At 43.7% G+C, this 16,041-nt stretch overlaps 1 protein-coding gene across 2 annotated transcripts in view; it reads right to left on the bottom strand.

Moving 5' to 3' along the window:
* Positions 1–16,041, bottom strand: part of KAZN (kazrin, periplakin interacting protein) — a 1,379,110-nt gene that overhangs the window by 71,220 nt on the left and 1,291,849 nt on the right. For both annotated transcript variants that reach the window (XM_072608938.1, XM_072608937.1), the window contains 2 exons: positions 7,402–7,591; positions 443–573 (listed from right to left, as the gene is read on the bottom strand). In XM_072608938.1, coding sequence (XP_072465039.1) covers positions 443–573; positions 7,402–7,591 — 321 coding nt within the window. The remainder of the gene's footprint in view (positions 1–442; positions 574–7,401; positions 7,592–16,041) is intronic.

Raw genomic sequence — 16,041 nt, 5'->3', positions numbered from 1 at the left:
GCTATAATGGAAAGGCAGGGTCAACTCCTGACTTTCTCTCAGTTACTCATTCTAGAGGGTTCCTCACTCCCCAATCCTCCCTGAGGCAGTGATAGCAAACAGTCTCCACTCTTTTCTATTCTTCTACACCCCAATGCTCCTGTAGTAGGAAGAAAGGGAATATGAAATGCCAGACAAATGAGCCAAAAAGGCTAGGTAATTTCACTGGGTTAGTCTGAAGGGAAATGCAGAAGTCCAAATGTTCTCATAGAAGGAGGGAAGGAGAGGAAGCAAGAGAGGGAGGGAAGAAGGAAGAGGGAGAGAAGGAGGGAAGAAAGAGGAGGAGGAGGAATGCTCTTTTTCTGCCCACTCCACCCTGTACTCTGCTTTGAGGAGGTGGGGGGAAGCAGTAGTGGCATGAAGAGTAACGGAAGACAAGGAACCCCACCCCCATTGGCCTTACATTGCAGAGGGAGTGCGTCCGGTGACGAGGGGAGTTGATATCACTTGGTGTTGATGACCGGTCTCCTTCGGCCGCAGACGCATCAGAGATGATGGAAGGCTGCCGAGAATGACAGGGGCTCACCCTGACAGCTGGAAATTGGGAAACAACATGTAAGGAAGGGAACAGAAGGAAAGGATGGTTGTGCTACTGGACTTCTCCCCCCCACCCCCTGAGTTTCCTCAGGCTCACCCTTCACACACACCTCTACTCCGTTGAGTGATTTTTTTCTTCTTTTAATACCAACCCTATTTATACCCCTTTGCTTTCCAAAACACTCCCAAACACATTAAATGATGATGATTATTAATAATGATGATAATAATGTCTATAATGAGAATAATGATGATGGGCATTTCCATGGGACTTTATAATTTCAAAGTGCTTTATGCATATTTGAGCCTGTGAGGTAGGTATGATTATTCCTATTTTACAGATGAGGAAACTGAGCCTTAGAGAGGCCAGATGACTTGCCCAGTCTCATCCAGCTAGCAGGGTCATAAGACCATGGAAGTATAGACTAGTGCTGGAAGGGAATTTTGAGGTCACATAGCCCCTCCCCGCCTATTTTACATATGAGGAAAGTGGGAACCTGTAAGATTCAGTGGCTTGCTCCAAATCACATATCTAGTAAGTGGCAGACCCAGGATTTACATTTAGGTCATTTAATGACAACCTTCAACGCCCTTTCCATTACACCTGAATTTCTCTTATCACCTATTATTGGGTATTATAGCGATTTGTATTTGTGTCTTATCCCATGGTGAGACCATGGACACTTTTGTGAGGTCAAGGATGATTTCTTGGCTAAAGTTTAGGACTTTACAGCTTACAAAGTACTTTATATCCTTGATCTTACTTGACCCTGTGAGATATATACTACAGGTATTAAATTATCCACATAGAACAGGAAATTGACGTCCAGAGAGCTGAAGGAACTTGACAAAGGTTGCAGAGCTATCAAGAGGTAGGGTTTGAACTCAGGACCCTGCTGACTCTGAGATGGGCCCTCTTACCACAATGCCAGGCTTGAGAAACATTTACCAGATTGACTTGAATTCTGTTCATTACCCTCTTCCTTCTCTGAACACTCAGATACTCTACAGCATGATGGCCCATGTGGTCTAGCACTTGATGTTCTACTGCCACGATTTCATCTACATGGTAGGACTCCCAGTACGGAAACTCCTTCTACCAATGTAGAGAGGCAGTAACTCATTTGTAACCTAGAGCCTCAGAGTTACATAGGACCCTGAGAAGTTAGGTGACTCACCCATGGTCACCCAAGGAGGATACATCAGAGATAACTTAAACGCAAGTCTTCTTGATTCTGAGGTGGGTTTTTAATCTATCATACCATATTGCCTCTTAAGTTGCTAGTGTTAGGAGGGGAGCTCCATGAAGACTGGGGCTGGTTTTGCCTTTCTTTATATCCTGATCCCAATCACTTAATAAATGCTTTTCAAATTAACTGATGGATAGCCACCTGTAATGTTAACATAAAGTTAATGGTGGTGGTGGGGGAGATCTCACCCTCGGACACCTTTTGCTAATTTCTAATGAGGCGTGGGGTCAAGAGGACTGTGCCCTCCAGCCCCGAAAAGAGTATATATACCCTGAGGTGAGGTTTTGTTTTGGGGCTCATTTTTTCGAAGGTCTGTGTGCCAGATGAGACTCTGGGTGGCTATTTTAAGAAGTGCTCCCTCCCACCCCACCCCCCCCAAACCCAGATATTGGTGCTTCGGTCTCTGGTAATGAGGTATGTATTGTCTATGGTCAGACAGTTGGAAGCCCTGTCTGCTGGTCTTTCTGTTTGTAATTTCTGTTTGCATTTTCTCTGAAGTTCAGGGTGCTGACTGTTTCCCCTGAACTAAATGAATGATATATGTGTTTGATAAAGTGATTGTTGACCCCTCAAAAGTTGCTTTCCTTTTGGAAAAGCCGATCTAAGAATCTGTACAAAAGATCCTCCTGCGTATGCCAGGGTCCTAGCTGATACACCACCACCACCATAACCAACCACCATAATCAATATCGCTTTACTCCCCTTCAGATAGGGCACATGGCACATGTCCAATGTAGGAGTAGACTTCAGAGTGCCCTGTGGGGTCCATGGCCCAGCGATCAGGAAACAGTTCACAAAGTTAAAGAAGATCACTAAGGTCTTGCTTACTCCTTCCTCCACTCCAACCAAGAGCTGTGGGGAAGTACAAGGACCCCACCCACCTCTACTAACTCTTTTGTGGCTGTTCAATCATTTTTCAATCATGTCCAACTCTCTGTGATCCTATTTGGGGTTTTCTTGGCAGACACACTGGAGTGGTTTGCCATTTCCTTCTCCAGCTCATTTTTCAGATGAGGAAACTGAGGCAAACAGTGAAGTGACTTGTTCAGGGTCAGATTTCAACTCAGGAAGACTCCAGGCCCAGTGTTTTATCCACTGTGCCACCTAGGTGTCCCTGCTAACTCTAGCAATCCATCAAATCAAGGATGGCCTTGCTTTCAGACACTTTATAGAGTCACATCAGATTCTCTATATACTACAGAAGATCCACAGTCACCCTCAATGTCCAAAGCAAACAAACATACAAACAAAAAACCAACCCTCTAACCCCTAAACAATGACAGCTAACCCAAAGCAGAATGGGACAGTCTCAGGAGGTAGTGAATCCCTGAACATACAATAAGCTATTTATAAAGTACTTAGCATGGTGCTTGGCACATAGTAGGTGCTATCTAAATGCCAGCTATCATCATCATCATTATCATTGAAGGTTGCAAGTGGAAGGTTACTTGTTTCTAATATGGTAATTCTAATTCAGTCACAGGTCAGAGTAGAGGACTTCTGAGGTCCATGGTAATTCTGGGATTCCCCAGCCCTTATCTCCTCTCACCTGGATAGTTTTATTACCAGTTTCCCTGATTCCAGGTCTTTCTCCTCTTCACAACATTCTCCAATCAATGATCAAATTCATATTCCTAAACCACAGATCTAAGTGTGTTACTCTCCTATTCAAGAAGCCTCATGGACTCCCTATGCCTTCTAGCATAACATATTAGAATGTGAGCTCCTTGAGAAGGGACCACGTTTTCATGTCTTTTTGTATTCACGACACTTAGCTTTACGCCTGGCACAAAGTGATGGCTTAACAAATACTTGTTAATTTGTTTGATTTTTTATGTTCTGTACAGCCCTTCACCATATGATTCCAACCTGTCTTTTCATACTGACTCCCCACTAAGGTGCTCTGTGTTCCATTCACACTGACTGACTTGGTGTTTTTTGTACAGGATATCCACCCTCCTATCTCTGGATCTTTGAACAAACTTCCCCCATCTGAAATGCAACAGTAACAATTTTTTGATGCAGTACATCATTGTCCGCTGGGGGCATCAGAAAAGTCCTCATCTCAGGGCTCTTGGAATCTCTAACTTACTTCAAGGTTCACTTCCAATATGAGTCCTCTGCCAGGCCTCCAGTTGTCAATGTTCCATTGCCCCGATAAACTACCTTGTATTTAATTGTATATTTGCTTATCTGCATACGTATTGTTTTCCCAGAACAGAATGTAAGCCTTTCAAAGGTAGGCACCCTTTTTAATCTTTACTTTTACATCCATATCTACTAAATGCCATGTACCATGTGCCCAATTTGGTACGGACTGAAGTGACCATGGTTATGGTGGTTGGATGTAGTGGCAATGACAATTCAGTAGACACTTATTAAGTGTTTGTTGGCAGGGGCAGTTAGTGGTACAGTGAATAGAGCACCAGCCCTGAAGTTAGAAGGACCCGAGTTCCAGTCCGACCTCAGACACCTATTAGCTGTGTGACCCTGAGCAAGTCACTTAACCCTGATTGCTTCCAAAACACCATAGCTAACTGAACTACTAAAGAAATGCTTGTCGGACTGGGCTGAATTGATTCTATGAATGTGGGCATTTTCTCCACCAGTGTCTTCTGAAAATTCTCCCCCTCAAAATCATCTTGAATTTGTTTTGAATATATTCTGTACATACTTTGATATGGCCACATTATTTCCCCAACAAAATGTGAGGAGAGAGACTGTTTAATTGTTGTCTTTGTGCCTAGGGGACAAATCCTGGAGAAACACTTCACCGGAATCTACCCAGTATCATAAGAATCAACAGGAACCTGCTAGCTCACTGAACAGATTGCTGAGAGGTCCTCAGAGAGATGGGGTGAGAAGAACCCAGAACCTGAAGGTGTGGATGGCATGTGATCTGTTTCAGTAGAAGGAGAAACCAGCCCCAAGGGAGCATAGGTACCATGTATCAAGGTCTTTTGGGCCACCAGAACCCATTCATTTAATTAAATTCAATAAGCAGGTACCGAGTACCTGATGGGCCAGGTAGAACACAGTGCATCCCACTTCCTGTGGCAGTCATTCAAATGCTTGAAAGCAGCTCTCAATTCTGACATCGGGCTGGAGATTTCGAGCTGGGAAGGAATGTTAGGCACCATCAGGTCCAGCTCTCCTGATTTTTACATATGAAGAAAGTAAAGTCCAGAGAGGCCTAGAGGTGTGCCCAGGGTTACGTGGCTGGTTAGTGCCAACAGTGGGATTCCTGCTGAATTCCTCCAAGGACAATCCTGTATGTGCTCTGCCTTGCAGTCTTCTCCCATCAGTTCCTCTTCCTGATGTTCATATATCAATGTTTCTAGTCCTTTCACATCCTGGGTATCCACCTCTGAAGGCTCTCCAGCTTACCAGTGCTTGTCCTAGACTGCGGTGGCCAGAACTGGACAGCATAATCTCAATAAGGTCCTATCCTATCCTTCTCACATGTCTTTGTTTTTCAATCATTTCAGTTGTGCATCTGACTCTTCATGACCCCATCTGGGGTTTTCTTGCCAAAAATATGGGAGTGGTTTGCCATCTCCTTCTCCAGGTCACTTGACAGATGAAGAAACTGAGGCAAACAGGGTGAAGTGACTTGCTCAGGATCACACACCTAGTAAATGTCCAAGGCCAGATTTGAACTCACAAAGATAAGTCTTCTTGACTTCAGGCCCAGAACTCTATCCATTGTGTCAGCTACCTACCCTTCTCAAATGTCTTACTTAGTAAGCTTTTAATCACTTCAGAAGTACAAATGCTACAAACTTACAAAAAAAAACCTTAAAGATTATTTGATTGTAAAAAGACTTATTTTTGTTATTATAATTCAATGTATCTTGTGCATCACTTGTCAGCTTTCGAACTTTGTTAAAAAAAAAACTTTCATCAGCTGCTGCTCAGTGATTGAAAGGATGGCATTTGCAACCCTTGCTGCCTTAAGATCATCCAAAAAATGAGGTTTGGATGAATACAGGACAGTTTTGACGTGACCCCACAAGAAAAAGTCTAATGAAGATGGATCAGGTGTCTTCTTCCAATCTGCTGGTCTGAGAAACTGTCATCCAGACAGGATGCTCTGTCTTGTTAAACATTTAAAATGTATTCATTCAAAATTCACAAAAATAAATAAATGGAAAATAAACTTAAATAATTAAGCTTTCAAATGATGGGGTTTTTGGGAGTAAGGTTGTAGCATTTAAAGCTGTAGCTTTAAAATGGCACCAAGATTTTTGGGACACTGTGTCCTGTCCTGTATGCTACCCTCTACCTTCTCCATTCTGTCTGAGAGGATGTCATCCAGGGGCCTTGAACTTGGCTAGGACCCTCAGGTCTTTCCATCTAGCTATGCCTCACCCATTCTGTGCTCATGGAGTTGATCAATTGAATTAAATGGAAGAATAGCAGCTTCAGGTCTTCAGCAATGGCCTGCTGACCTTCTGGAACCACACTCACTCTGTCTGATTCTGTCACCCAAATGGAGCAACCTTGCTTTTACATCTTGTCGATACAGCACCAGACTTGGGACCAGGAAGATCTAGGGGCATACCCACCCAGGATACTCGCTAGCTGTCACTACTAATGACTGGGCACATCACCTCCTCCCTCGTCCTCAGCTTCATGAGGCTATTAGGATACTTCAATGAGGTCAGCTAAGGCAGGGGTTTTGCAAATTTTTAAAAGTTGTGCAGATGCCAGATTTGATGCTGTTATCATAAAAGGGGGCAAAACAGCATCTACAGGGCACAGGGTTTGACGATTCCAGACAGAGAATTAGGGATCATCTAGAACATGGGTCCTTTTGTGTATCTTGGACCCTTTTGGCAGTCTGGAGAAGTCTATGGACCCCTTTTCAGAATAAATAATAAATAAGCATTTATTAAGCCCCTACTGTGTGCCAGGCATTGTGCTAGGTGCTTTATAGATATTGTCTCATTTTATCTTCACAACAACCTTGGGAGGCAAGTGCTTTTACTATTCCCATTTTATATATGAGGAAACTGAGACAGAAGGAGGGTAAGTAACTTGTATAAGATCATACAGCTGTAACTGTCTGAGACAGGATTTGAACTCAGATTTTCTTGGCTCTAAGAGCCACACCTGGCTGCTTCTAAAGAAGAATGGGGGGGGGGAGAGTTCTAAATGTATAAACAGCAGAGGATTATGAGGAAAATTAATTATATTGGAATGCAATTACCAAAAATGTTTTTAAAAACCAAGAACCTGGACTCCCAACCTTAAGAATGCCTGACAGAAGATGTCAAGAACTGAAGACAGGTAAAGCCACCTGCCTGGAGTCAGTGAGTCAGAGAGGAGCAAAGCTAGGATTCAATCCCATGTCTGCCCCCTGACAAACTCAAGGGTCTTCCCACCATACCACACTATCCCTTTGATGGGGCTCAGGAGTTTGGACCATTGGTCACTAGTAGACTCAAATGCCAGAATTCCAGAGCTCTAGGATATTGGTACTTTTTTCTAGAACTTTCCAGAAGAGCTGGCTTTCTCCTTTGATAGAAGGCTCCATTAAAAAGCAGCCACTGCTGAGTGAGTTGGGACTCACCTTGCCGGTCTGTGGGGTGGGGGGGATGTGAGTGGTAGAGCGTCTGTTGGCTCTGCCGGATGGCCGCAGTGAGCGGGAGGTCCGCCTGCATCACCCATTCCTGATTGCCGTTGAGAACTGTTTCGCCTGGCATGGCAAGAGAATGCCGCTTGGGGACGTCCTTGGTCAGGGTGGCTAAGGACTGCTTTGCCTGAGCAGAGAGGAAGAAAGAAACAGGACAGATTACTGGGGGCCCTGACAGCAGCACAGCCCTAGCATTCCCATCCTGATGTAGCCTATCCTCAGAAAGCCCTTATGTCTGCTACCATGATCAATGATGCTTCACCAACCACCTCCATGGGCACTGTACCAGATGGTGTTAGAAGGGCATGAAACAGGGGCAGAGGGGACATTCTGTGTCCTCAGAGGCCTGCTGATCTGACTGAGAGACAAGGCAGCTGGACGCATGGTCAACAATGATGCCCCTTGAAGGTGGCATCAGAATCAAAGAATGTTACACCATGCCACCAAAGGCCCAAAAGAGGACTGGAGCCCTATCTCCTCCTTGGTCCCTTCTCCATCCCCCCTAATCCTCCCTAAACCTCCCTTCATCCCTGGGCTTCTCAAGGTCCTTGGCTCTTTTAGGCAGGAAAGCAACCTTCTGTAAGGTAGCTCCTGCTAGTAGTAGGTGTGTGTGTTTGTCCTCCATTGCCGAAGAAGACCATGCCATCAGAGAAATGATTGCACTTGACTTTGTTTTGAGTGAGGGAGGGCTGTGCAGGTCACCAGCCTCACTTCTCCTCCAGAGCCATCTGAATCCAGTGACCAGGTATTCATCAGGATGACTGGAGATGACCCAGGATGAGGCAATTGGGGTTAAGTGATTTGCCCAAAGTTACACAGCTAGTGAGTGTCAAGTGTCTGAGGTGAGATTTGAACTCAGGTCCTTCTGACTCCTGCACTGATGCTCTATCCACTGCACCACCTAGTTGCCCCTAGTAGTAGGTATGGTAGGAGAGAAGTATAGTAGTAGAGACAATGAAGAGCACCCTGGATTAGGGGACAGAGGAGCTGGATTCAAATCCCACCTCTCAAACTTAGTGCAAATCCAACAAATCCCTTCTGCTGTTTGGCTTCTCTGGCCCCTCTGGAAATTGAGGGGGATGGATCTAATGGCCTCAAAAGCACCCTTCTGGTTTTAAATCTATGAGCCAATGATTCCACAGGCCTTAGGCTTGACTCATTCCATCCTTCTATTCAGAGGTACAAGTCAGTGGCTTGTGATTATAGAGATTTAGGCAGAATGTAGCTTCAACCTAGACCTAGGAAAGTGTGTGTGTGCGTGCATGCGTGCGTGTGTGTATTCATAAATCTGTGTCATCTAAATAAAGGATAAAAAGAAGGCTGATGGTGGAGTCACAAAGACCTGGGTTGCCATCCTGCCCTTGACGCTGTGTGACCATAACCTGGGCAATCCTCGGTGGAGGGATATTCTCACAGTGGGAGGTCCCTGTACAGATAAAATCACAGCACTGCTCATCTGAGGTGTATCTCCTACTTCTAGGATACTTCAAGGTGTGAAAAGTGTTTAGTCCTCACAACTCTGCATGGGAGGTGCTACTATTATTCCCATTTTACAGATGAGGAAACTGAGGCTAAGAGTGGTTCTGTGTCCTGCCTAGATATACTCAGTAAGTATCTGAGGTGGGATTTGAACTCAGGGCTTTCTGGCTCTGAGGTCAGCATTTTGGCTATTTGCTTTGCCTACAGGGGGTGCTTCATAAATACTGGCAGAAGCTGAAAGGTGCTTTGGATCAAACAACCATGTGTGCTTCAGCCTAGAATGAGACTGGGATAGGCAGAGAAAGCAGAGTTCAGAAGGTACGCAAGCGCACTCCCCCTCTCTGGGTGATTTCCATACATAGCGCTCTAAGACCAGGGTCTGGAGCTGGCCTGCAGCTCCCAGGCACCGATGCTCCATAATTCTCATCCCAAGTCTCCACTCCCCTTCCTGGGTGATTCCAATCAGGAGAGCGCTGTTAACTGGGGAAGGACCTCAGTCTCACCTGGCCTGATGGGCATCTCCCTCACAGGTGTCCTAGGACCTGGGAGGATGGGGCTGGAGTGGCCTGTGCCAGATACCCCACTTCCCTCCTTTCTCAACTGCATAGATCCTTTGCCATTTGGGGGTCACGGAACCCTCTAGCAGTCTAGAGAAGCTGAAGGACCCTTTTTCAGAAGTAGCCAGTGAAGTGTGGGTATAGCAGATAAGAATACTGAACTTGAGTTCTAATCCTCCCTCAGAAACTTACTTAGCTGTGTGACCCTGGGTAAATCACCTCATCTTTCTCAGCCTCAGTTTTCTCATCTGTAAAATGGGGATAACAGTAACACCTACCTTACAGGGTTGTTGTAAGGATCAAATGAGATAACCTTTAAAGCCTTCTGCAAACCCTACAGTGATATAATTGCTGGCTACTGATATGAATAATAAAATGAATAAATTAAAACCAATGATTCCATGGGGAAGTAATTCTATTGAAATACACTTATCAAATTATTTTTCAAATAGCATGAACCCCAGGCTAAAAACCCCTTCACTACTAGATCAAGACAGATGGTAGAAGGTGTTTCCAGAGGCTGAGCAACAGCAGGGGAGGGGCAGCCTAGTTAATGCTGCGATGACTTCAGACCCTCTTGACGTTCTGGGGACCTGTTACCTGGCTTTGAAAACTCTTCCCAGCTGAAGGGCTTTCTAGAGGAATTATCAGGGAAATTATTATAACAAGAGGGTGTAGGGGTGTAGGGGTGTGTGTGTGTGTGTGTGTGTGTGTGTGTGTGTGTGTGTGTGTGTGTGTGTGTGTGTGTGTGTGTGTGTGTGTGTGTGTGTGTGTGTGTGTGTGTGTGTTAATTATCTCGCTTTTGTATTCATAGCTCAGGCTTTAGAAACTGGCTCAGTAAAATGCTGTTAACATAACTAACTACTGAATCAGGACCAAAGCTTTTCCCCTACTTCCTCATCCAGAAATCAACCAGTGTGGGAAATCACTCTCAGAGATTTACCCAGGCCAAGATCTAATCAAAGACAGTAAAAGAAATTCTAAGTCTGAGATAATAGGTACATTGTGTTTGCTCAGACCAGTCTGGGACAATGTGGATCCTCCCTGCAGTCAGACAGGTGATAAGGAAATTGATAAGTCTCTTTGACCAAGGTTTGGGTGACCCAAGTCACGTACCCCAAGACCCTCATTGTAATATAGCCAGCCTCTCACTCTAATATTAATTCTCTCATTAACTGTTAACCAGAATTGATTGCCACCCTCAGGAACACCTGCTCTTCCAAAAGCATATAAACTGTGAGCCTACTACTCTGAGGAATCTTTGGTCTAAGAGAGATGGCCAAATGACCATCCTTTCATTAATAAACATGCTGGCCTTAATAATAAAAATGATTAAATTACCCAGAAATTATGTCTCAGACATTTTAATCATTCCAGCATGTTTGGGGTGGGGGAGTATAGAAAGGGCACTGGACAGAGACTCAGGTAGAACTGCATTCAACTTCTGACTCACTAGCTATGTGATGATCCCTCTTCCCCCACCCCTCCCCAGGCAAGTCACCTCTGATTTATGATCAGATACCCCTGATTTCCAGCCTGATTTCACATCCCTCTCATCTATAATTGGATAACATTAGATTCTGACAGTCCCTATTTTCTACCCTCTATCTACCATCTCCTGTAATAACCACAGAAATAATAACTAACTTGAGCGTTTGCAAAGTACTTCACATACATATTATCCCATTTGATTCCCACAATCACCCTATATTGGAGGTGCTATTATTATACCCATTCTACAGATGAGGGAACTGAGTGTGACAGAAGGTGAAGTGTCTTATCTGAGGCAGAATTTGACCTCAAGTCTTCCTGATTCCAAGACCAGCACTCTATCCACCATTATAAGTAGTTACTTAGGATTATTATGAAGTTCTGAGATAATATCCACCAAGCACATTGCCAACTTTAAGGCGCCATATAAATGTCAGGGAGTATGGCAAAGGGGCTAGACAACTGGCTTCTAACATAAGAAAACCAAGGTTGAAGTCTCACCTCTGATGCTTCCTGGCTGCGGGACCCTGGGTAAGTCACAGAGCTCACACGCTTAACAGCTCAGTGTTCAATGTAACCCTCCCTCCAACATTTCAAGTTGAAGAGGTGCCAACTTATATCAGGAGAGTGATTTTCCTTACCTGGAAGCTCCCTAGAGCAATAAAACGGTAGGACCAGCCCCATCCTTATTATGGTGCCTTCTAACCTTTCTATCCCAAGGTACTTCCCTCTTTTTCTTCCCTCTGGAAAAAAGCTGTGGTTGTGCTTGATTTCTCTCTCTCAAGTCCCTGAGGGCTGTAAATCAGATAATCTTTGGGATTTCTCAGGGGGTTTGGATTCCCTCACATTACATTCTCTTTTGGGCTCTTCTAACTCTGCAATTTGTACATTTCGTTCCCCAGGACTTCTGTCTCAGTCTCTGACCTGACTAATTTTAACTTGTCTTCTTGGATGCAAGAGGTGTTTGCTGAAGTGACTGGAACCTGAGGTTGATAACTCTGTTATCCTGCACATTCCCCCCTGGTGCCCCAATCAGATACAGTTTCTGGGGCGGGAGGGGCCATGAAGCTAACCTCCTCTTCAATTCAGTCCCACTCAATTAGGTATCCTGGTGTAGTAGAGAGAGTGCTGGACCTCAAGTCAGGAGCTGTTTCTGGTTTTGCCTTTTTTTCTCTAGTGCTCACCACCTTCTTGCAAGTAAGAAATAACTTGTTGAACTGAACTCATAGAATTAACTGTGTGACCTTGGGCAAGTCACTTTCTGAGCCTCAGTTTCCTCATCTGTACAGTGGGGGAAGGGTTGGGCCTGATGTCCTCCAAAGTCCTTTTCAGCTCCAGGTCTACAATCCTATGATCCCATGAATAACAGATTTAGAGATCATCTTACTGATTTCCCTCATTTTTACAGATGAGCAGACTGAGGCCCAAGGAACTGAAATTTCCCAGGGTCACACAGGTAGTAAATGTGGCAAAATCAGGATATGAACCCAAGGTTTCTGACTCCAAATCTAGAATGTGCCTACTCAGAGGGTTTTTCTGAGGAAGTACTTTTGGGAGAGATGTTACAAGCTCTTTTTGTGGCAGCCTAGAATAAGAGCAGCTAAGTGGCCCAGTGTATATGGCCTGGAGTCACAAAGACACATCTTCCTGAATTCAAATCTGGCCTCAGACACTTATTCCATGTGTGATCCTGGGCAAGTCACTTCACCCTGTTTGTCTTAGTTTCCTCATCTGTAATGTACATGTAATTTGTAAATGTAAATTGGATCTGTAGTGTAAAATGAGTTAGAGAAGGAAATGACAAATCACACAAGAAAACTCCAAATGGGGTCATGAAGAGTTAGACACTATTGAAAAAAAAAACCAAACAACAACATCAAAAGAATTGAAAATTGATGGCCATCTGTTGACCGAACAAATTGTGGTACATGATTGTGATAGAATATTATGGTAGTGGTTTCAGAAAGAAAGCTGATTTCAGAAAAACCTGGGAAGACTTACATAAACTGATGCAAAGTGAAGCAAGCAGAATTAGGAAAACATTTTACACAGTAATAGCAACACTGGAAAGTGATCAACTGTGAATGACTTAGCTATTTGCAGCAATGATCCAAGATAATTTTGAAAGACTCATGGTGAAAAATGCTCTCCACCTCCAGAGAAAAAATTATGTTTTCTGAATGCAAACTGAAGCATACATTTTTTTAACTTCCTTTGTCTTTTTTGGGGGGAAGTGGGTCTGTGTTTTCTTTCACAACATGGCTAATAATGTTTTGCATGATTTCACATGTATAACCTATATCAAATTGCTTGCCTTTTTAAGGAGGGGGGAGAGAATTTAAAAATTTTTTAAAAATGACAATCTTATTTTACATTTTTTACATTTTAATTAGGGGAAAGAAAAGAAAAAAAAAGAGATGCTGCAAGAGAGATACACTTTCTGACATGACTAACATAGGAACTTGTTTTGCCAAACTCTTCAGACATGGTCAAACGAGGTAAGAGGTAAAGCACTTTACAAATTGTAAGGTACCATATAAACATTATTATTGTTACTACTACTACTATTACTACCACCACTACTACTATATGTATTGAAGGCTTTGTTTTTTAAAAATTTGCTTAATGGGAGTAGTGGGAAGGACAGATTAATTTAAAAACTTGCTATTTATAAAAAATTAAAATCTAAGCTACTTACACAGTGAGAGAATGAAAGGAAGGGAGTGAAGGGGAAAGAGAGGGACACATGCAAAGACAGACAGGGAGAAACTGGGACAGAAATACTGTAACTCAATCTGTCAGGGATCCTGGCATTTAACCTCTTGTTTTGTGGGAGACATAGCTGGAAACAAATGCCTAGGGCTCCGACTTAGGTGGCCCGGGCTCCTTGGAGTTGCCAAACTGCAGGAAGTCAGCTAATCAATGGTGAGAGAGGTCGCCCAGACAGACCACCTAGCAGCAAGAAAGGAGAATTCTGGGAGCACCAGTGGGATGTGCAGACTGAGAAGTTCATAGGAATTTGAGGTAAAAGGGACATTAGAGACCATCTAGTCTCAGTCCTTCGCTTGGGAGCTAGGAAGACTTGGGTTCAAATACTGCCTCTTATACCTATCGTAAGATCTGGATTTAAAGCTGAGAGGGACCTTGGAGAGCACCTAGTCTAAACCATTTATTTCACAGGGGAAGAAACTGAGGCCCAGAGCAGGTCAGTGGGATTGAAACTGTTCTGTGACTTTGAGTCTTGGGAGTTGTCTGGAGGTAGTGCAAGGTTAGGGATGGAAGCAGGGAAAGGAAAGGGTGCAGGGAAGGAATAAGCATTTCTATGTGCCAGGCTCTGCACTGTTTTTTTAAAATATTATCTCATTTTTTTTTTGTAAATATTATCTCATTTGATCCTCACCACAACCCTGTGAGGTAGGTGCTATTATTATGCCCATTTTACAGATAAGGAAAGTGAAGCAAACAGAGGTTCAGGGACCGGCCCAGGTCTCATAGTCAGTGTGTGTCTGAGGCAGGGCTTGAACTCATCTCTCTGATTCCCAGACTGGTTCCCTCTTCATTACACCAGATTATTCCTGTTTGTATGTAGCTTGTACGTATTTATTTTTTTCATATCTGTGTACCCATCTACTTTCTGCACTCTGCTCTCTCTCTCCCCAGTGGAATGTAAGATCCTTGAGGGCAGGGACCATGTTCACTTTTGTCCTTGTGTCCCCAACGTCATCTCAATGCCCAGTACATTTGGGGGGAGGGGAACCAAACCTGTGATTTCATTAGCAGAGGGAAATCCCAGTGAGGAATGCCCTTCCACCTGTGCAGACTGCCACTTCCACCATAACTTACAGTCTTGAAAAGTTGCCCAGGGAACTGAGTGATTAAGTGACAGCGGTGGGATTTGAACCCAGGTCTTTCAGATTTGGGAAAGAAATAAGATAATTAATTTCATGCTTAAAGAGACCTTAAAAGTCATTTAGTTCAACTCTCTCATTTTATAGCTGAGGAAACTGAGGTTCTCAGAAGTTGAAGGAATTTCTTTAGGTCTATTCTCTACCCATTATGCAACACTACCTATGTATCTCAGTAGTAAATACTCATGGCTGCTGATGCCTATGGTCACACAAGTATGAGAAAGTGGCAAATCAGGGATCCCAGAGCACGTCATCTATCTCTAAATCCAGTGGTCTTTCCCTGCTTTTATCCTTACTTAACCTGCTGACTACAGTTTACCTACCAACAGAAAGGGGAAAACAAGGTTTTCTTAGAATACCATTCTCAGAATACCAGTCTAGACCAAATCTTCCATATATCTGATATTCTGTGGACTGTATGAAAGACAGGCAGTTGTCTATGACATTTAAGTCAGCACAAGTCCTAGGTTTAGGAAGCAGTTCTCTCTGCCTTCAGAATTCTGGCTTCTGCTCATATAAAAGAGACAAAAAGAAGCTTTTTCAATGGAAGGGGACAGGGAGGAAGTGAGAGGGAAAAAGTGAACCTTACTCTCATCACATTTGGCTTAAGGAGGGAATAACATGCTCACTCAATTTGGTATGAAAATCTATCTTACACTACAGGAAAGTAGCAGGGAAGGGGATAAGCAAGGGATGATAGGGGATGATAGAAGGGAAGGCAAATGGGAGAAGGGGGTAATTAAAAGTAAACACTTTTGAGGAGGGATAGGATCAAAAGAGAGAACAGAATAAATAAGGGGCAGGATAGGACAGGATATTTAGTCTTTCACAACATGACTGTTATGGAAGTGTTTTGCATAACTACACATATATAACCTATATTGAATTGCTTGCCTTCTCAGTGGGGATGGGTGGGGAGGGAGGACAAGAGATAAGTTGGAACTCAGAGTTTTAAAAACAAATGTTAAAAATGGTTTTTACATGCAACAGGGAAATAAGATATACAGGCAATGGGGTATAGAAGTCTATCTTGCCCTATAAGAAAAGAGAGAAGATAGGGATAAGGGAAGGGAGGGGTGTGATGAAAAGGAGGGCAGATTGGGGGAAGGGGTAATCAGAATGTACACTATCCTGGGGTGGTC

The sequence above is a fragment of the Notamacropus eugenii genome, chromosome 5 (assembly GCF_028372415.1).
Source record: "Notamacropus eugenii isolate mMacEug1 chromosome 5, mMacEug1.pri_v2, whole genome shotgun sequence".
Taxonomy (NCBI): domain Eukaryota; kingdom Metazoa; phylum Chordata; class Mammalia; order Diprotodontia; family Macropodidae; genus Notamacropus; species Notamacropus eugenii.
Note: the sequence above shows the minus strand (reverse complement) of the source record. Positions and strands in the feature narration are given on the sequence as shown.